This window comes from Herpailurus yagouaroundi, unplaced genomic scaffold (genome assembly GCF_014898765.1).
Source record: "Herpailurus yagouaroundi ecotype Mexico unplaced genomic scaffold, PumYag 199, whole genome shotgun sequence".
In the NCBI taxonomy this organism is placed as follows: domain Eukaryota; kingdom Metazoa; phylum Chordata; class Mammalia; order Carnivora; family Felidae; genus Herpailurus; species Herpailurus yagouaroundi.
In genome coordinates, this window is record NW_024412430.1 from 22494179 (window position 1) to 22515995 (window position 21817).

The window sequence follows — 21817 nt, forward strand, 5'->3', positions numbered from 1 at the left end:
GGGTCTACTGGCAACAAATTCCTTCAATTTTGTTTGTGTGAGAAAGTCTTCATTTATCCTTTACTTTTTTGCTTTTAAATTTTTTATTGTGACAAAATACATATTATACAAAATTTACCATTTGAACCATTGTTAAGTGTATAGATTGGTGGTATGAAGTATGTTCATATTGTTGTTTGTCCTCAGCACTTGTCTCCAGAACTGTTTTTTTAAAATGTTTATTTTTTGAGAGAGAGAGAGAGAGAGAGAGAGAGAGAGACAGTACGAGTGGAGGAGGGGCAGTGAGGGGGGAGACAGAATCCCAAGCAGGCTCCAGGCTCTGAGCTGTCAGCACAGAGCCTGATGTGGGGCTCGAACCCATGAACTGCAAGATCATGACCTGAGCTGAAGTCGGATGCTCAAGCAGCTGAGCCACCGAGGTGCCAATCCAGAACTGTTTTTGTCTTGCAGAACTGGTCTCTGTCCCCAATCAGCAGGAACCCCTGCCCCCTACCTGCTAATCCTGGACACCCTCTTTCTACTTTCTGTCTTTATCATTTTGTCCACACTGGCTGTCCTATATAAGGGATTTTTGTATTCTTTTCTTCCTTTCTTCCTTTTAAAGATTTTTTTTAAGTTTATTTACTTATTATTGAGAGAGAGAGAGAGAGAGAGAGAGCGAGAGAGAGAGAGCGCGCACAAGCTGGAGGGGGCAGAGAGAGAGAGGGAGCTGTCAGTGCAGAGCACAATGCAGGGCTTGAATTCAACAACCGTGAGATCATGACCTAAGTCAGATGCTTAACCGACTGAGCCACCCAGGTGCCCCGTTGTTTTAAAAGCGAAAAGTTTTAATTCCCTTTTTACAAATGTTCATTCGGTTACTATTTTCTTTGCAGTTACCATGGGGATTACACTTTAACATCCTGAAGTTATAACATTATAATTTGAATTTATAACTAGATAACTTCAAACGTATAAAAATTCTGCTCATTTACAGATCCGTCCCCACCTCTTTGTCGTTGATGTTATAAAATTACATCTTTGTATATTGTGTGTATAAAAAAATAAAGTATTTTCATGCATCATTTTCCTAAATCATAGAAAACAAAAAATACAGTTACAAGCAATTGTTATAGTAATACTAGATTTTATAGTTGTCCATGCACTTACCTTTATTGAGACCTTTATTTCTTCGTGTGGCTTTTTGTTGTGTTTCAGCCTATAGGACACCTGTCAGCATTCCTTGTGGGACAGGTCTTATGGTCCCAAACTCCCTTTTCATATATCTGGGAATGTCATGATTTCTCCCTCACTTTTGAAGGACAATTTTGACAGACACAGGACTCTTGGCTGACAATTTTTTCTTTTTATCACTTTAATGTATTGGCCCACTGTCTTCTGGCCTCCAGTTTCTTAGGGGAAACCTCTGATGTCTTACTGAGGACACTTGTATGAGATGAGTCTTCTTTCTTGCTGCTTTCAAGATTTGCTCTGTGTTTGTCTTTTGACAGTTTGATTATGTGTCCTGATGTGGGTTTCTGAGTTCATCATGCTTGGAATTTGTTGAACATCTTAGATACTTCTATTCATGTCATTCACCAAATTTGGAACAGTTTTAGCCATGATTTCTTCAAGTATTCTTTCCTTCCCTTTCTCTCTTGTCCTTTTGGGATACCCTCAGTGTGGACATTGGTCTCACTGACGGCACCCTACAGGTCCCTCAGACTCTGTTCACTTTTCAGCCTGTTTTCTCTCTGATCCTAAAATTTCAAATTTCAGCATTTCTCTTCTTGAGCACTGAGAATAGAGAGTCAGATCTGCCTTTGAATCCCTTGAATGACTTTTTCATTTAATTTATTGTAATTTTTAGTTCTGGAATTTCTTTTGGTTTTAGAGTTTAAAATCTCTTAATTGTTCTTCCCAATTTGTTCATACACCACATTCTTGACCTTCTCCACATCCTCCTTTAGTTCTTTGAGCATCTTTAAGACAGTTGTTTTAAATTCTTTGTCTAAATGTCATCTGGTTTTTCTCCAGGACAGTTTCTGTTGGCTTATTTTTTTCATTTGAATAGGCCATATTTCCTTCTGTCTCTTTACATGTGTTATGACTTTTTCTTAAACACTGGACATTTGAACCTAAGATGTGGCAACTCTGGAAGTCAGTTCTCCTCTCTACCCGAGTGCTTTGTTACTGTTTTCTAGGCTGTTGTAGGTGGGCTTTTGCTGAGGGTCAGCCAGAGGTGTAAACTTAAGGTCGTCTCAGGTTATGTCTTTCCCTGGGTTTACTGGTCTAATTTCCCTCCATATATGCAATTGCTTTTGCATGTCCTAGTCTCTGATGTCTAGTTCCCAGAAGGGGGGAAGGGGAAAAACAGTGGCAGGGGAGAGGGCACCAGCCTCTTAACCCTCTAGTGGTCCCTTCAGCAGAAGGGGGAGGTGTGTTGAGCGTCACCGTATCTTTGTGTGGGAAGGGGCTATGTGCTCTTGAAGGCCCCCTGACTCATTATCCAGTTAACGCATTTTGGAGTTGGTGGGACCAGCTCAGGATAGTAGGATCTTGCCCATGGTGTGTTCAAGTGACCTAAATATCTTAAGGTCCATTCTCCGTAACAGCTGCCCAGTTCCCTGTAGCTGAGTATTCCAAGGCTATCACATGCAGGACTTCCCAGTGACTTCCCCTGCATGCGGTGTAGACTCCTGTCTTTCATGCAGAATTCAAATGTTACAGAAGAACGTAATATATTTCATCATGGCCTGATCCCCAGAGAAAAGTGTACGGTAAGACACATTTTTTTTCTATTCAAACATTTATCCCTGTATTTAACAACGTATGTGGCCATCCTTCACGTGCACGCACAGTGACAGGCCTGCCTCAGTTAAATAAGTATCAAGAGTTTATTCATTTAAATTTTTATCATGGAAGTGTTTTGTGAATACATCCTCTGAATCAACAATATGAGGAAAGTGACATGGCTTCCCTGGCTTCTCCCTCTCCCCCCGCCCCCTCCCAGATAGAATAATTTCTGTCCCCTTTTCTTTGCATTTACACGCTCACACACAGGTTTGTTTCACAACTGCACATGCACAGAGCTCATGTCGGTACAAGTGTAACTGGTTTTCTTATTTGGTGGAGTGACTTCTGAGTATGCCATAATTTGGTGGTGGAGAGTCACCTGGGAAACTTGTTGGAACACAGGTGGCAGAGCCTCCCCCCAGGTCTTGTGCTTGGGTGGGTGGGTGCAGCCCAAGGCTGTCCGAGGTGCCCATGCTGGGAACCAAGACTCGTCCAGCACTGCTGCCTGTTTGAGGGTTTTGTAGGGCAATCTGTAGGCATGGAAAAGTGGGGTCCAAGAGGATTCGCTGCAGCTATTTTTACTGATGTGACCAAATTTAGCTCTGTCAGTGCATGTGTCCTGTCTGTCCCTTCCCCATCACCCAAGGCAACTGCTGTGAAGACTGCTTTTATTTCGCCAACTTGATTTACATTTTAAAATACATAATTATATAATCCTGAAAGAAGCTGAAAAATGAATTCCTCTTTTGGATTTACACAAACATTGTGAGATTTTACTGACTTCCCACATGCCCCCCCCCCACCCCCAACACACTTAACTATGGTTTGTTTCCCAGGAGGAAGGAATTAACATTCGTTCATTACTACTAACTGAATTCCAAATATTTTCCCACCAGCATCCTTTTGGGATCTCACATCGCATTTAGGGGTGTCATCTCCTTAGGCTCCTCTGGTGTGTCTGTCTCCCATGTCTCAGATGGCTTGGGGAATCCTGGTCTGATACTCTGTGGGATGTCCCTCAGTTTGAGTCTGGTGTTTTTCTTTTTCCTTAAATTTATCATTTTTTTAAATGTTTTTTATTTCTTTAAAAAAATTTTTTTAATGTTTATTTTTTAAGAGAGACCTGGCACGAGTGGGGGAGGGGCAGAGAGAGAGAGGGAAACACAGAATCCGGAGCAGGCTCCAGGCTCTGAGCTGTCAGCACAGAGCCCGATGCGGGGCTCCAACTCCCAAACCACGATATGATCTGAGCGAAAACCAAGAGTCAGACGCTTAACCGACTGAGCCACCCAGGTGCCCCATCTCTTTTCCGTTTTAAACACAAAAGGAGAAGGCACGGACTGACATGGTGGGACCAAATGGAGTAGGAAGCTCCTAGTCACACCGTCCTCGTCGTGCAGGAATCCCTGCTAACAATGGCCCTTTGGGCTCTGCTTCACTTCGACACTGCCTGAGGTGACTGGTCCATCCCAGTGCCCCCTCTTATTAGCTTGAGCTCTTCAGGTTATGAGTGAAAGGAGCGCAACTCAAATTATTTTAGCAAGAGATGGAGTTCACTACTCAGACACTTCAGAGCAACCAAGAAGCACGCGATCCTTCGGCTCACCAGGTGTTTCCATCCTCGCTACTGCCCAGCCGTTTCCTTTTGCTGTCACCAGAGGTGCCTGGATCGCTGCTGGCAGCACATGCTGACCTCCTGGCCTCTTTGCCACCCAGCTGAGGGTGACTCTCCCCATGATCACTTCCACACAAGCCACGTGAGTGAGCTTCATTGCATGAACCTGGATCGTCTCTGCATCCCCTGAACCAATCCCTGGGTTGATGTGATTCCTTGAGAAGATAGTTCTTGATTGTGCACAGGCTGAGGTCACTAGAAGGCCTCGAGAGTAGGGATTATGTTAATTTAAGTCAGACCGCATGAGGAGCGTCTGGGTGGCTCAGTAGGTGAAGCGACCGACTTCACCTCAGACCATGATCTCACAGTCTGTAAATTGGAGCCCTGTGTCGGGCTCTGTGCTGACAGCTCAGAGCCTAGAGCCTGCTTCAGATTCTGTTTCCTCCAGCCACCCCCTCCCCCCGCCCCGCCCCCACTTGTGTGCGCTGCCACTGGCCCGCGCAAGATTGAAAAAAAAAAAAAAAAGGCAGACCACATGGGCTGAATAGAGGAAGACGTACTTCTCCCAATGCTACTGTCTTTTCTAGCCGTTTCTTCTTTTCCTCCAACCACTGCAGATGGGTCCACTCTTCTCCAAGTTGTTACTCCCCCATAATTCTTTCAAAGCACCTCTCTCTTTCCCTGTAGCCAGTGGTGGACCAAGTTGGGGATGGGGTGGGCATGGTCCACCGGTGCATCTGTGGAGACTTTAAAAACAATCACGAAACCAAAGTTTAATCTTTTCATCATCACCATATGCTAGTAACTCTAAACACTGTGAGAAAATGCTCCCTGAAAAAAAATACCACCAAGATACAGAACATTTTCAGCACCACAGAGGCTTCCTTAAAGCAATGTTTTAATACTTAATATGATCCTAATACTCTGGTCACAGATGTTGAGAAAATCTCAAACATGTTTAGGGTCCCCTGACCTTCTGACGGTGTGGGAAGCTCTTCTGTGAGTGGGCATCCCCTCCCCGCCGGGGACTATTTCTACCCCCTTTTTCAACCATCCCTGGGGAGGGTTCGGAGCTGCTTTCCACCTGGGCCAGTCCTCAAAGCCATCAGCTTGTTTTCCGGACTCACCGGCTTCATTTCATCAGTTTCCAAGGCCTTGCCAGGTGTCTGCTGGTGCTCGAAGCTGTTCGGAGGTTGGTTTGTAGCTCTTTCCTTGTTGGACCATGTATCTGAGGCTGGATTTTCCTCATATACTTCAAAGCAGTATATTGCAACAGTGCATGCAGAAGCAGATGTGAGAATCCAGCTATGTTCTATGAATCTTTAAAACTTTAAGGTGATTTAACAAAATGTAAAACAATTCCCACTCTTCTCTGTATTTTTGGGAGATACAGGTTTTTAAGAATGTTTATTTTTAAGACGAAAAGTATTCTTCTAAATTTCACATTTATAATACGGTGAATATTGATAGATATAACCCACACTAGCAAACTTTTTGAGGCTCTCATTTTTAAAGAGAATAAGGTGGTCTTGAGACTAAGAGTTTGGGAACCGCTGATCGAATTTAACCGTGACTGCAGCTCTAGAAGATGGTATCGTTAGTGTCACTTCTCTAATGGAAACACCAAGGCCGGGAGCGACCTGCCCTCCGCCTCGCCACCGTTACGTGGCAGGGGCAGATTGCAAACCCCAACCTCGAGCTCAAGGTCCACGAAACCCACTCCTCTGGCAAAAGCACCACTTGGGAGTCCACTCGCCTCTCGGAGCCACGCTTCCTCGTTTGTACAGTGTACAGAGCGCTACCTCGTGGGACTGCGGGGTGATTCTGCGTCGGGTAACTAGCAAACGGTGATATTAATAACTCGTGTGAGATGAGTCACATCCCACTTTACAGAAAAGGAAGCGGGGGCTCGGAGCCGCCAAGTGCCTTACTGGGGCTTCCACATCTCGGTGGTCCAAGGTCCACGGACCACGCACTCCCCCGACCGCCATAGCCCCCGGCCTGTGTGGACGCCCCCGTCCCACTTGCCAGCTCGCCCGTACACCCCACTGCCCGCCGGCTGGGCCGCGTCTTCCCTATCTCCCAGGCCGCCGAACCTCTACCCCCGGCCAGGCCGGTCCCGGGCGCCGAGGAGCCGCCGGCTCCTCCCGCTTGCCTCACTTCCGGCGCCCGGGGCGGAAACCTCCTTTCCTGTTCTAAAATCCGCGCTCCGGAAGTGAGTCATGTGCCAGCACCCAAGATGGCCTCCTGCCTAGCCACCGTAGTGGTCAATGGAGGGGAAGCGGGCGTAAACCCGGAAGTTGCCCGGCTTGGCCATGGCAGCCACCGTGGGCGTGGCTTCCGGCGACTAAGAGCCTGGCAGTCGGGGCCGCGGGGTCGAGGGGAGGCCGTGGCTGACAGGCGCTCCTCCCCCCGACGGCGGCGGCTGCTGCCCAGGCAGACCGGCGGCTTCCAGCTCGCGGCCGCGTGAGGCGCCAGGGCCGCACCGGGGGATGGACGAGGGGAAGATGGACGAGAATGAATGGGGGTACCACGGGGAAGGCAACAAGAGCCTGGTGGTGGCCCACGCGCAGGTGAGCGGCGGAAGGTCGGCGCGGTCCCGGGCCATCGCGCCGCCCTGGGGTAGTTCCGCATCTCCCCAGCAGCAATCCCCCACCCAGGGTCGGGTCCACGACCCTCTGGCACCCCCGCCCCCGCCCCGGGTAGGTCCGCATGTCCTCAACAACACTCCCCACCCTCAGGATCGGGTCCACGACCCCCCTGGCGCCCCCTTCTTTGCCCCGGGTAGTTCCGCGTACCCCCAGCAACACTACCCACTCCCCCAGGGTTCGGGTCCACGACCCCCTGGGGCCCCCTCCTTCGCCCTGGGTAGTTCCGCGTCCCCCCAGCAACACTGCAACCCCCGGCCGGCTCGGGGCGGTTGCCGCCCCCCCCGCGCCCCCCCCCCCCCCCCCCCCCCCCCAGGTCAGTGCCACGTCCTCGTAGCACCTCTTGCCCCAGCCCCAGGCGGTGCCACCTCCGACTGCCCAGCCGCGGGGGTAGCGGGAGCCGGGATGGGAGTCCCCGCAGCTCTGGAGGTTGAAGAAGGCAAGTGCCCGGGATGGTGCTCTCCCCCAGCACGGAGGGAGTTTATCCTTCAAGACGCAGGGAATTGCCCCGCCGCTGCTGCCGCCAATAATAATGGAGTATTGCCCACAGGTTCTTCTCCAAAATCTTCTAGGATTTAAAGGGGTTGTTTTTCTTAATTTGGTGAGGGCTTTCAGAAAGTCCAATAAGGACTCCCAAGAAGGTGAATCCAGGAAGAGAAGCTTGTGGATTTGTGTGAAGCCCCAGATCTCCCTGACGATCTGCTGATACAACCAGGCTGGAATGTGGTGGGCAGGGGAGGAGCCCTAGGTGTTGCGCCGGGCGCCGGGGGGCGGGGGCCGGCCCGGGCGGGTGGGTGGGGGAGGTGTTAAGAGCTTGGGAATTGGAGTCACGCAGAGCTGGGCACAGTCCCAGTTCTACCGCTGCCTGGCCCAGACTCCCTTTCTGCATTTGGAGAGCGGAACTAGTAACAAAACCCCTGTCGAGTTGGTACAGGATGAGGTGAGCAGGAGCTGGGCGAGTCATGCCTGGCAAGTGAAAACTGTCATTCCCTTTGGACTCGGGTTAGAGCCCTGACCCAGTCCAGCAGCTCCTACAGGCTGGTGCGGGCTTTGGGGGTTGCCTGCTCAGTTGTTTCTGCGCTGGGTGTGCTGGGTCAGCTGTAGGGCAATCTGTGGCCACGCAGGTGGCCCCTGTTCTGCCTTTGCATTTTGTTACCCCTGGCACAGCGAGGGGAGCAGAAGAACCGAGACTGCAGGCTTTGCTCAAGATCTTCGATGAATGGGGGTGAGGCCTAACCTAAAGCTGTTCTTTGTGTGGTCCGCTGGGCCCCTGGTGGTTCCTGGGTGGGTGAAGCCTGGATATTCCCGCACAAGTCTCTTTTGTTGTCAGGTTATTGTAGTGACCCCTGAATCATTTCACAGAACAAACACCCGTCTTCCAATTCCTTAGTGGGACGAGTGGTGTATCTTCATGTTATGTAAGGCTAAGGCTTCGTTTAGAGTGGGGCTAAGGGACCGAGTTTCAGAAGGTGTGTCAGGTGAAGGAGCAAGTTCTGGATCTGGAGTAAAAGTACATCAGGCCGGGAGATCACTGGCCTCCGAGGACCACCCTGCAGGGTAGCTGGGCCCCTCCCTCACCGCATAGCTCTGGCTCTTAGGGCTTGTGTTTCTGTTTCCTTTCCCTTTTCAACTTAGTCACCAGGCTACCCTGGACCTGTGCTTTTCATGCTTTATCTATTTTTTTTTATTATTTTAAAGTTTATTTATTTTGAGAGTGAGTGTCTTGGGGAGGGGTGGGGGGAGGTGGCCGGCAGGGTAGGGAGAGAGTCCCAAGCCGGCTCGCTGTCAGTGCAGAGCCAGTCTTGGGGCTCGAACTCATAAACTTCATGGTCATGACCTAAGCTGAAACCAAGAGTTGGATGCTTAACTGACTGAGCTGCCCAGGAACCCCCCCCCCCCCCCCCCCCCCGCTTTATTTTAAATCTAAATTTGTTCTGTGTTCATTTCTGCTCGCTTGGTGTTAGTTCCTCAGTTATCACCACAAGTGGTCTTGGAGGAGAACGTTTCGGCCAAGTGAGGGTTCTGACTGCCTCTTGGATGTGGGGAGGCCTTTGTGCTTGGCCTGGGAAGGAGGACAGAGCCCTGCTGTGCCCAAGGAGAGGGTGCACGTGCTGTGAGGGTGAACATGTGTTCCTGCTCCCCACACCCCACCTTGTTTATCCCAAGGTAGAGGGCGGCCTTGCCGGGGCTCTCCCAGGTGGGGAGAGCCTTCTCTCCCTCCTTCTCTGGAGAGCATCGTCGACGTGCAGAGCTGTAAGTCCTCAGCAAGTGGCAAGGCCGTCTTCCCTCTGCAGCATCGGGACACATGGCGCCTTCAGGTGGCCAGTTCCAAGGCCCGTGGGGTGACAGCCTACCAGGCTGGGAGGGCTGGGGGAGTGTGGCACTCGTAGACTGTGGCCTGGGCGTGGAGGAGGAGTGTGGGCCGCCGGGGGGCGGTGGCACGGGGACACGCTTGGGCTGGGCCGCAGGAGACCTGAGGGTAGGCCAGCTCCAGACAGGGCGCCCTCGGCCTCCCCATCACTCCTCCCACGCCACAGCGGGCCGGGTGCCCGCTGTCTGCCCCCTCCGCCTGGTGCTCAGCGCCCCCGGGTCCAGCTGTGCGGTGTCCACCCAGGCGTGGAAACCCCCCCCCCCCACCGCCAGCCGCTCCGAGGGTACGGACTGCCCGGTGGGGCTCCAGGCACCCACCCTACGGCGGGGTCCTGGGCAGGGGCGGCTCCCCGGTGGGCATGCACTTTGCTGCAGCCCAGGGACACCATCATTGTCCCAGTGGTCGCGCTTCTGCTCACGGGGAGCTGTGGTGAAGCCCGTAGCTGCCTTCCTGCGTGCTGCCGGGATTTCTGTCCGCACTCACTGTCCTGACCTTGTCAGGGGCTTTGGCTCTGCGCTGTCCTGGGTGGGTCGCTGAGAGTCTTGTTTGTCACCCCTCTCTCGAGTGTCTCCGGTGGTGGGAGTGAGCTGCCCTCCAGGTCCCTCGCCTTGGGGTCATCACACTCAGCTGTGGGAATGTGTTCCTCTGTGGACAGAGGTGATGCCAGAGACCTGGCAGCGAGGGTCTCCTACAGAAGTACGAGGGAAGCGCTCGTTTCTGCCTCCTGAGGTGTCCCGGCCTTTCTGAGACCAGACGGTGGTGGATCCTCTGTCTCTGTGACAGTTTTGAGGTCCTGGGCGTCTGTCCGGGTCCATCCGGGTCCTGAGGATGTGAGGTCCCAGCAGTCAGGGCATCCGATTGTCTTCTCGCCTCATGTTCAGGGTTTCTGGTTTGTGTGTCACCCTCCTAATGGGGGGTGTGCAGGCAGGTGAGAGTCGTTCTGGTTTTCTGTCTTTCTCTCTTCCTCTTTCTCTCTCTCTCTTTTGAATGGAACACATTCCCAAGTCCCAGGCCACTCCCCTGTCATTTTCTGCTGAATCCAGTTCAAAGAGTCTGAAGTTTTTGCCTCTAGTATTTTTTTTTTTTTAACAAGTAACATTATTTGGAATTTTAATGGTATCTGTTCAGGTTGATGTTCGGCCAGGTGAGGCCTTGTCAGAGAGCCCTGCGTGGGGCCTTGTCTGGGATCATTCCCAAGGTTGCCTGCAGTCAGGTGGTTAGGATTTGTGGTTTCTAAATGGTTTTCCCTTTGGTGGTTGCCAGCCCCGACCTTGGTGAGCTGCGCTCTGCCTGGGGGGCACGGGTGTGTGTGGTCTAGGCCTCGTCTCCCCAGGGGGCCTGGTGGCTTCCCGCCCATGCCTGTGCCCGCTTCCTCCTCCTAGTCAGGACAGCAGCTGCCCTGCTGACCAGGAAGGTTTCTGTGTCACCTGCAGAAGGATCAGTCTGTAGTACGGGGTCATGCTGGCTGTGTGTGTTTGCACACCTGCTCCGTGCTCACGTGGCCTTGGAGGGTCCGGGGCCTTGAAGGCCGCCCACGGACTTGCTAGTGCTTCTGTGTGACACCCTCACTGTGTGTCCCGTGCAGCTGGGGTTTGCCTTACCAGTCCTCCGCTTCTCTTCGGGCTGTCGGCCTTTGCATCTTCGCAGAGGTCACCTGAGCGCCCCTTCCATCGCAGCCCCCCAGGTGTGCCCCCAGGTGTCAGCCGGGCTCACACCTCCGCCACCACATCAGTGCTGTGGCATCTGTGGGTCCAGAAGAGGCAGCCCAAGCCTGGAAGGGAAAGCGTCCTGCCCGGTGCAGGTCCCTCCTGTCCCCGTGTGTCCTTCCCGTTTGGCCTCCCCGTGGCATCCTGGTTCCCCTTGGTGACGTGTCTTGGTGCCATCCACTCTGCGAGGCTGTCAGCCCAGCACCTGTCCTGGCTCTCATCCCCTCGGCGCCCTGTGGGCTGGTGATGTCACCAGTAGCGGCAGCTGGGGCGGCCCCCCGAAGGGCGAGTCTTCCCCTTGTGGTGTTTCTTGCTCCTTCCCTTAGAAGTTGTCTGCTCTTCTTGGCCTGTCCTGGGCCACCTCCTCTCCCCGGTGGAAGACCCGGCCTGGGCCCGTCCTTGGTGTCACCTGCCTTGATCCCACCTGCAGCCTCCCTCCCTCGGGCCTCACGTGGGCAGCTGTCCCTCGTGGTGCGTTGTTTTTTGTGGTCTTTGATTCTTATCTGATACCAGTTACTGCCCGTAAAATACAGAATACCGGAGGGAAGAAGGTGGAAAACATCCAGAATTTTCCCACTCAGAAAATAATTTTTGTTAACCACTTTGGTGCACTTCCTTCCAAGATGTGCTTTTACTGGTTGAAGAGTCCTTTGTGTCCGTCTCGTTTCCTGCTTTCTCACTCGACTTTACGGCACAAATACGTGGAAAACCTTCACCCCGCGCTCGACGCTGCAGGCCCCTTGGGCAGCCAGAGTCCCCGCACCTGTGCTGGGCTGGCCGTCCAGCGTTGGGATGGCCGAGATGGGTTCTCAGGGCCCCAGGCGTGTCTCCCAGGCCGTTCGCTCCGCCCCACCTGGGGCCTTCGAAGCAGCCAGTATTTGTCCTCCGTTTGTGACAAGTGGTGGCCTTCACTTTGGGCTTTGAGGTGGTTGAATGTGCATGTGTCACTCCTCTGTTTGTTGGCTTGATTTTCAGCTTGAGAAGATCCTAGACTCTCACGTGGTGTCCTCAAGGATGTGAATGGTGTGGCCCTCGGCTCCGCAGCCCGTCCTTTTCTCTCCTCTTTCCCGGTGCTTGGTCCTTGACGTTAAGACATTGTCCACTTGTTGCTCCCTGGAGACACTGTCACCAATGTTGAGTGCTTCTGGACTTTTTCATACAAACTGAGTGTGCATATACTTTGTTTAAAAGCTTTTATCTTGCGGGGCGCCTGGGTGGCTCAGTTGGTTAAGTGTCCGACTCCTGATCTCGGCTCAGGTCATGATCCCAGGGTTGTGGGATTGAGCCCCGTGTCGAACTCCTTCCAGAGCTTGGAACCCGCTTGGGATTCTTTCTCTCCCTCCCTCTGCCTCTCCCCCGCAGGTGCATGTGCGTGCCTTGTCTCTTTCTCTCTTAAACAATAAATCATAATAAAATATTTTACAAACTTTCAAAAATGAAGGGTAGCAAACCTCTAGAAAAGTGCTCCAGTCGTCGGTGTGTATGTAGCTACGTATCACAAAGCACATGGACCCGTAATCCCACGACCAGCCCCTACTGGAATGTTTTTCAGGGACAGTCCCACCCGCCTGAGGCACGTTCACCAGACCTTGGTCTTACTTGCTTTTGAACTTGACACGGGTGGAACGGTACCCATACATCCCCTCTTACCCATGTTTGTTTACACACACGTGTACGAACATGTTTATAAAACTGGGTTCCTTTATAAGGCCTGTCCTGTAACCTTTCCCGTTTCCGAGTGGGTGGTGGCCTCACGTGTGTCTGTGAGCAGGGACCTCCGTCTCCCATAAACGGCAGCACCTTGTCCCACCGTCTGGAAGGCCGCCTGCTGTGTTTAGCCTCGTCACTGTTGTTGGCCGGGTGGGTCGTTTCCCTTTTATTTGGAACTATACGTCCTCCTTTTGCACGCGGTAGCTAGAATCTTCTCTGCACTCTAGTTACTTCTGTAAGATTAATTCCTGGGGGAGCCGGGTTTTCTTGCCTGCCCTGTGACCCAGTGCCGGCTCCCTTCCTGCCTCCCCGGGGGCACGGGGCCTCCAGCCCCTTCCCCACAGCCATCCCCCGACCCCAGGCTTCGGGTGGGCACTGACCAAACTTTGTTTTATTTCTGATAGCGTTGTGTGGTGCTGCGTTTCCTGAAGTTTCCTCCAAACAGGAAGAAGGTAAGATTGGTGGGTTTGCCACCCAGTCGTTAAAATAGTTACTTAAGAAAACACTGAATTTTTTTTCTGACGTGGAAGTATTAGTGCTAACTGTAGAAAGCTAAATGTGACACAGGCTCTCGGTGCAGAAAGTGGGGGTGTCCCCAGTTCCCAGTTCCCTCACGGCCGGCGTCTTGACCTGCCCGGGTCACCGTGGGTGCGCTGGGAGGGCCCTGGGTGCTGAGCTGGGACACCCAGGGCCAGGGCTTGGCTTTGCCACTCGCTGGCTCCATTTCCCCATCTTTGGGAGTGTAGCCACGAAAGTGGAGTTGGTGATGCCCGCAGGCAGCGTGACAAGTCACGACAGGCCATTCAGGTGGAGCGCCAGGTTTCCGTTCGCTGAGTCATCTGGGCCGAGGGAAGCTGGTGCTGCCCTGTCGCCTGCCCGCCGCCCCCAGTAGCAGCGAGCGTCCCCCTCCAGCGGGGGAGCAGCGGTGCCTGTCGGGGGATCCCGTCCACGCGGGTGGCGGGGGGAGCGGGAGCGCAGAGTCCGTGCTCGTCTGGGGCAGGAAGAGTCCGGGGAGGTGGGGTGGACGGCCGTGGAAATGAGGTTGGCCTCGCAGAAGAGAAGGGGACCGAGGAGGGGAGCCGGGGCTGCCCGGGGCCTAGGGACGGCGTGGTCTGTGTGGAGGAAGGTGGCCCCAGGCAGGAGGCCGTTTTCCTGCCTCCGCTGCCGCAAGCAGCACACATGGTGGTCTGTTCCTGTGGGATCCAAGCAGATCTGAGTGGAAGCTAGAACGTGCTCCAGGCAGCTTCCTCCCCCGCCCGCCACCCCTGAGGCGCCTGAAGCTTGTGGAAAGGCCAGCATTCTCTGGATGCCTCCCTCCGCCTTCCCCGCTCAGACTCACTGAGGCAGCGTCTTCGAAGGCAACAGTTTGCCTTTATTTTCTGAGCGGTACGACGTGGCACCAGTCACGTTAGGGTGGAGAGCTGTGTGTGTGACAGTCCTGACAAGAAGAGCTTTCTGTCGGGAGCTCTGTGGCTGCAGCTGTAGGGTGCCACCCCGAGGGCCTGCGGCTCTTTGTCGCGTGTGGTTCTGCTGCAGGCCGTGGCAGCTCCGTCCAGAAGCTTCCCAGAGCCCCGGCCGCCTCCCGGCCCCCTGCCAGGACCCTGCCGTCCACCCCGGACTTGCTGCCTTGGGTCGGAAACCTGTTCTCCCCCAAACCTCACAGCCTGCGGGCGCGTCACGAGCCTCTGACTGGGGAGGACGTACTTACTCTACATCTAGATGCTGAGGACCGACATGTAAACACCCGGTGATTTTTGGCCGTGACAGATTTTCAAAGTTGTGTTCCCCAGAGGGCGCACCTGGGCCGCTGGTGGGATCCCCATGAGTCCCGGGTGGGAGGAGGGCAAGGGGGGGCAGACGTGGTTCTTGGGCGGATGGTGTGGAGTCTGTGGGGGCTGTGGGACGGGAGCTCTGGGGGGTCCGGCGGTCACCGGCGAGGCTCGCCTTCCTCCCGAGCCAGGGCGCCTGGCGCGTGCGTGGTGCTGCTTGCTCCCTCGGAGGCCCCGGTCATTGAGGCTCCCCTGTGCTTGTCCATTACAGGCCTCAGAAGAGATATTTCAGCACCTGCAGAACATAGTGGACTTCAGCAAAAATGTCATGAAGGAGTTTTTGGGGGAGAACTACGTCCACTGTGGGGTAAGTGACTTTTACGTACACGGTCACGAAGTCTGCGTTCATACGCTCTGTGTCCGTAACACCAGCTTCTCAAGCGTAGTCTGGACCTTTGTGCTTCCGGGCAGCCCTGTGGTCTGCTTTCCCAGTGCTTTTCTTCTGCACTGCGCGTGGGCACGGAGCAGGTAGTGTTCCCATCTTCCAGACGACCAGCCTGAGGTTCAGAGAGACCGCGTGAGGTCCCCATTTACTGGGACCCCCTGGTCCCCGCCACCCTGCTGTCACGGGGGGCTCCAGCTTGGTGAGGGTCTCGACAGAGATCCAGAAGCATCGCTGAGCCCTCTGCTGCCGGTGGCACCTCAAGCGAGTTGGGGAGGAGTGGGGCCCCCACGCTGGGGATGTGTGTGACCTGCCTCTTGGGAAAGCCTGGCTGAGGCCCGTGTGGCATGATGGCCTCCCCCTGCCCTTGGGTGGTCCGTGCTGCTGGCTCTTGCTGCTGCTTCTTGCCAAGGGGTGCCTGTTACAGACGAAGTCATGTTGGGACACGCAGGAGGGGGCACTGAGGCAGCCACGGCGGCCCTGCGTCCTGGCGGCCGTCAGCAGGTGGCGTCCGTCTCCTGCCTGGGGGCGGCCATCCTCACGTGTCACGGTGCCTGGCGCTGCTTCTCCGAGAGCAGGGCCCTGAACCGACAGGAGCTCTGTGGTTCGGAGCTGAGAGTGCAGCCTCTGTTTGCAAATACTGTGGCTTGAGCTCATCCTGAGAAGCCGGCACCGAGGAGGTAGAGGGGAGGTTGTCTGAAGTGTAAGGGTTGCCTGACCGAGTAGACTTCAGGCGAAATGTCCTCTAAGGGGGTCCCCCGACAGCTTGGGACGTGTTGTCGGTGCTGCTGGGGGTCCGTGAGGGCTGTGGACCCCTTCCAGGCTGATGCCACCGCGGAGCCGGCTGCTGGCTGGGGGCCTCAGCACCTCCTGATGTGGGCTCACTGAAGGGCTCTGAGTGTTGCTCTGACCTGGCCCTGGCTTCCCAGGCTCATGATCTGAGAGATGACCTGTCCTTTTCACAGCTTCCTGCTGGCCTCCAGGGGCAGCCCCGGGCAGCGTGGGGCCACAAAGGGGCAAGAGGTCCTGCGGCTGGGACCACCCCTGCTGAGGTCCCCGGCTGTCCAGTTGAATTGTGAAGGCCTGAAGCCCGTGGCTGTGAGAGCCCTGCGTCTGTGAGCGGCCTGGATGGTGTGTGAGTGAACGTGGGTGTGCTGACTGCCAGCTTTCTTCTTGAGGACAGGGCATTTCTCTGTCCTGCAGCTCTTGGGGGAGCTCTGGACGTTTTCTCCCAGGCGGGGTCAGCAGTGAGGGCGGTGGCAGCTCAGGGTCCCAGCCGACAGCGGCCTGGTAGGGAGGAACAGCATCGGGGCTCACGCGGTGCTCTGTCTCCAGGTTTGGTTCTGTCTGTGCACAGTGGACAGGCCTTTGGGAGAGTGTGAGCCCACAAGGTCACATCCTGGGAGCATCCATCCCGCTTACATACCCCCTCTGCCTGGAGACCCTGCCAGAGTGAGACACAGTCTGCTTTTTCTCCCTTGGAGATGGGGTCCGCACAGGACGGGCTGCATGAGGCCACCGTCAGGCGACAGCAGCGTGTGTGTATGCAGGACTGCTGACACACGCTGGTCACCAGTGTGTGTGTAGATAGGCCCACTGACACCGGTCACCGGTGTGTGTGTGTGTGTGTGTGTACGGGACCACTGACACCAGTCACTGGCGTGTGTACGTGGGACTGCTGACACCGGTCATCAGCCTGCGTGTGGACAGAGGCTGGTCTGGGGACTGGTCTGGGCCTGTCTCCACAGGAGCTGGAGGTTGGGAAACAGGGACGAGGCTGTTCCCCTTGTGCCTTCAGGGGTTTGTGTCCTCCGTACCGTGGATGGTTGAGACGCTGATGGAATTTAAAGTGTTGTCTTGCTTTTGTGGGCCTGGTGTTCCCAAAGTGAGTGCCACTAGGGCGGCCTCAACTTGCATTTGAGCGTGATGTGATAGAAGCATTGGCCACATGGTTAGTGAGGGGATGCTGTTCTCCTGGGGAAGCTTCTGGAAGACTGGACCAGTTGCTTCTCTGCCAGCCGCCTTCCCCACCCCCGCCTCTGCCTCTTTGTCCATCCCCGCAGCCGTCCCTGCACTCCTTCGAGGGCAGAAGCCCATCAACGGGGAACCTGGCGTGGCTACGTCCTCCAACTTACACTTCCGGGAGAGGAATTGTGTGGTCTTAACCGTAGTCCTTCTTAAGTTAGTGCTTTGTGCAGGTGCTAGCCACCTGCCATCCATCTGTCCGTCCGTCAGGCAGGATGACGTGGTTCACGCTGATTCAGGAGTTTGAATCAAGGGTTGGTAAAATGTAGCCAAGTGTTCAGGGTGCCCAAGATAGAGTTCATTACAAAATTGGGGCTTTAAAGTTGTGTAAAGAAATGTAGTTCCGCTTGTGGCCCTGGACTGCTACATCTGGTTCCCCGCGCTCCCCTGGCTGTTCCCCGAGCTCCCGGGGGCTCCGATGGCCTCTCCCAGCGGGTGAGCACACCCCCCTCGGTTCCCGGTAACGGTGGCCGGGGTGGCTCACCCACTGTGGAAGCCAGTGCTCTGAGGATGGCCTGTCGCGTCTCTTTCATCTGGTCGTGTCCTTTAAATAGTAGAGCAGCTTTTATTCCTGAATCCGCATACTGAATGGTTTTTCAATGTGATAAAGTGTTCGTAGCATGAGACGTGCCATTTTAACTGTTTTTGAGCGTGTGCGGTTCTGCGGCACTAGGTCCATTCCCACAGTCGTGCGGTGCACTTATATGTTGTATTTGTTCTCACAGGAGGTGGTTCAGCTGCCTTTAGATTTCGTGAAACAGCTTTGTTTAAAGATACAGTCTGAAAGACCAGGTAAGCGTTCCGGCTTCTACATTTTGTTGGTAACTTAAATATTCCATTTGAGAAGAGTTTGACCTGTGACTTGTGTAGGGTAGATGTTGTCTTCAGCAGCTCTGTTGCCAGAAACGTCACCCTCGGCAGAAGTCCTACGAGCTCATGAAGACGACTCTGGGCACCAGACGCTCGGGTGGTCGCAGACAGTGTGTGACCCGGGAAGCGCACCTGGGAGAAGAGGAGCGGGAGGAAGAGGAGGGACTCCGGGCAGGGAGGGTGGCTGCAGGGCCCGCGGGAGGGCCTGCTCCCGGCCGCTAGAATCCACCTGCCTGCTTATTCCCTGCGGGAAGCGCACAGACGTGCGTCTCCGTGGGCGACGGCCTCTCCCCGTGGCCTCCCGTGCCTTCCCGCTCTTGCTCGCGGTGGTGGCGACCGTAGCCCCGTCAGAGCTCTTCCTTCCAGGCAGAGACCGGGGGTGACGTCCCCGGTGTTGAGGCTGCTCCTGGCCTCTCCTGGAACAAGCGGTTCAGGCGTGCCGGAGGCCCGCCTCCCATCCTGGGGTTAGGAAAGAGAAAGCAGATGCGGAGGTTGTGCGCGGGAGCCCCTGGTTTGGGGCGCTGTGAAGAGCAGGACCCCCAGTGTGGAAAGAGCTGCCGAGGGGAAGCCGCCCCAGAGCCGGGACTGGGTTTTGGCTGCTCTCCTTTATTATTTTATTCTCTTACTTTTTGAGAGAGAGAGAGAGAGAGAGAGAGAGAGAGAGAGAGAGAGAGACGGCGCAAGTGAGTGGGGGGTGGGGAGAGAGAGAGAAGTGGGGCTCCACCAGGGCTCGTGTTCACCTGATGCAGGGCTCGAACTCATGAACCGTGAGTTCATGCCTGAGCCGAAGTCAGGTGCTTAAAGACTGAGTCGTGCAGGCGCCCTCGGCTGCTCTCCTTTAGACAAGGGTGGCCTGACGCTTGCCCTAAGGCTCTACGTCATCATTTTAATTACCAATTAAACTGGTCCTACCAGACATCATAAGTAGTCGTAAGGGCGACTTGTAACTGGCCTCCTGATGTGAACAGAGGAAAGCTGACTCCCCCTGGGGTCCGGAGGCGTGTGGTGCGGTTGGCGCTGAGGAAGTGGGGGTGTTGGAGGGCCCCGAAGGACTGGTTGTGCAAGGAAGGGGGAGTCGCAGAGATGGGGTGGTCCCCAAGACCACCCCTACCTCTGAGGGTGTTTGCACCTTCGGGGGCTCCCAGGACAACCCCAGGTCCGATGATTCGCTAGAAGGACCTGGAGCTCCCTGTTGTCCTCATGGCTATGGCTTCACGCACTGAGGGACTCGGTCACACCCAGACGGCCATCTGAGAGACCCAGCACCAACTCCCAGGCGTCCTGCTTGTGCGACTTGGGTGCACAGTGCCTGTTTCTCCTAGCAACAAGGTGTGACCACACACCGGAGGAGTGGCACCAGCCTGGAGGTGGAGTCCCAGATAAGCACGGACACTCCTTAGGCAGGATGGCATGAAGCTTCGAGGGCCTCCCAGGAGTCCGAGGCCAAGGCCTCTCTTGGGCAGGGCCGGCCCTTCCTCCCAGGAGTCCACCGAGTTGCTATGGGCTGTCTCATCTATTCTGTGCTGATCCTCCGGTCTTTTCCCGGCTCTGTCTTTCAGAATCCCGCTGTGACAAGGACCTGGACACTCTCAGTGGCTATGCATTGTGCCTTCCCAATTTAGCCCGACTTCAGACTTACCGTTTTGTTGAGCACCGGCCGATTCTGTGTGTAGAGATCAAGGTGAACTTTTATCGAGGGGAACTGGTCGGGGAGGGGAGGGAACATGGGTCCAGGTTGTAAATGTGTGGGCCGCCTGCCTGGGGCATGCTTTGCGACAGAAGCTCCTGAGGTCACCCCCCCCCCCCCCAGGCCTCGGGGCCTCTTCCCAACCCCCAACTCCGTGCATTCGGCTTGTGTCCCACTCCTGATGTCTGTCACCTGTGCCTTGCTGCTTCGGTGCTCCCCACTGGCCAGGCCTTCAGATGTGGGCCCGTGCCTGCTGCTGGGACATGGAGCCAGCCGGGGGCAGGCCCTGGCCGGTGGCCACCAGAAGGAAGAGGCACAGAAGCCTGCGTGACTTTCAGAGACCTGGTCTGTGCGCCCAGCAGAGGGCCGTGACCCCTGGAGAAGGGCCAGGCCCTGGCTTCAGCTCTGCTGCCCAGTGCGCCCACGTGTCCCTAGGGAAGCCTCCTGGGTGTCCCAGGCCATCGTTTCGTTTGTCTCCTTCCTCTGGACCTCTGTGGTGGGGCCTTTGGGATCACCCTGGCTGCTCTGCTTGTCCCTTCAGAGGGTGAGCATCCTGGGGTCTCAGATGACAGCCAGCCTTCTGAGTCCCCACACTGAGTCCTGACAGTCCTGCCCTGGAACTGTGGTTTTGAAAGGCAGCCAGTGTTGCAGATGTCCTGGGAGCTTCCCAGTTGTCCGAGGGGCTTCCCGTTCGCTCCGTCTTGTCCGAGGGAGCAAGGGTTCCGCTGTTAGGAGCTGGGTGGGAGCTGGGGCAGTGGGAGCGAGGGTTCCGCTGGGTGGGAGCTGGGGCAGACCCGTTCCTCCAGGCATTGCTGTCACCTCGTGTCACGGTGTGTTATACTTTGTCCATCTGGTCAGCGATTGAGGCACCTCTGGCCTCCCCAGTGAGGGTTCTGGCCTCGGATTCTGTGGCGGCAGAGCTGTTGATGTGACGAGGGAGGTGTCTGCTCCCCACGGGGCCGTGGACAGTAGCGGCTCTGGGGGATGTGATACCTGATTCTCCCGGGCATCACGCTCCATTATCTTGTCCCCTGAAAGGTATGTGATTTGTCCCTAAACAGTTTTTTCTTCCTTACTTGTTTATTTTGCAGCCAAAATGTGGGTTTATTCCTTTCTCCGGTGACGTTACGCACGAGGTGAAGCACAAAGTGTGCCGTTACTGCATGCACCAGCACCTCAAGGTGAGAAGCGCGGCCGGCCCACGGCCTCTGTGCACAGAGCCTCGGGTGGGGGCGCTGGCCCCATGGTGGGACCCCCCGGAGTCGTCCGACGAGTGAAAAAACAGATACTTTGATCTGATTTACTTTTTCTTTTGCAAGTAGTTCATGTTCGCTTTGTTTCAAATCGAGGTATAGTTCACATATCTTCAGTTCACCCACGTGAAGTGTATACTTCGGTGGGTTTTACTAAGTTCGCATGATGGCGCTGCCATCATTATTCGAATTCCAGAATAATTTCATGAGCTCACAAAGAATCGTGTCCCCGTTAGCAGTCACTCCCTAAGGCCCCTGTCCCGCCAGCCCCTGGCCAACACCTGCCCTTGTGGACGTGCCCTGGACATTTCCTGTAGATGGAATCCCATACCCGGTGGCCTCCCGTGACTGGCTTCTTCCCCTGAGTGTCACGGTTTTGAGGTTCGTCCACATTGTGGCGCGGTTGAACACTGTTCCGCTGTCTGGGGACACCTCGTTTATCATTCATCTCCTGATGGACATGTGGGTTGTTTCTACCCTTCGGCTGTTGTGAATAGTGCTGGCTGCTGTGAACGTGCGTGTGCATGTTCGTGTTTGAGTTACTGCTTTCAGTTCTTCTGGGTTGAATTGCTGGGTCTGAGAGAAATTTCTGGAGCAAGTGTTTCGAGCACATGTCGAGCTATTTCCCATGGCTCTCACACTATTTTGTATTCCCACCAGCAACATCTGAAGGTTCCAGTTTCTGCACATCTTCAGCACATCTTCAGTGCTTGCTTGTGATTGTAGGAAATCCTCGGGGTACGAAGCGGTACCTCCCTGTGGTTTCCCCTGCGTTTCCCTGACGGGTAGTGATGTTGCACATCTTTTACGTGCTCGTTGGCCATTTGTATGTCTTCTTTTGAGACCCATTGGTTCAAGTCCTTTGCCCATTTTTGAATCAGGTTATTTTTTTGTTGTTGAGTTTTAGGGGTTCTGTATATATTTTGGATATTAATTTTTTTTATCA

At 54.9% G+C, this 21817-nt stretch overlaps 1 protein-coding gene across 5 annotated transcripts in view; it reads left to right on the forward strand.

The window, feature by feature from the left end:
• The window catches only part of LOC121013783 (inositol-pentakisphosphate 2-kinase), a 128946-nt gene that overhangs the window by 73073 nt on the left and 34056 nt on the right, over positions 1-21817 (forward strand). For 4 of the 5 annotated variants that reach the window (XM_040449593.1, XM_040449594.1, XM_040449595.1 and 1 more), the window contains exons 8-12: positions 13230-13277; positions 14866-14961; positions 17787-17853; positions 19491-19612; positions 20710-20799. In XM_040449593.1, the coding sequence (XP_040305527.1) occupies positions 13230-13277; positions 14866-14961; positions 17787-17853; positions 19491-19612; positions 20710-20799 (423 nt within the window). Of the gene's footprint in view, positions 1-6757; positions 6964-13229; positions 13278-14865; positions 14962-17786; positions 17854-19490; positions 19613-20709; positions 20800-21817 lie in introns of those variants that run through there. The other variant, XM_040449598.1, reaches the window with a different exon arrangement.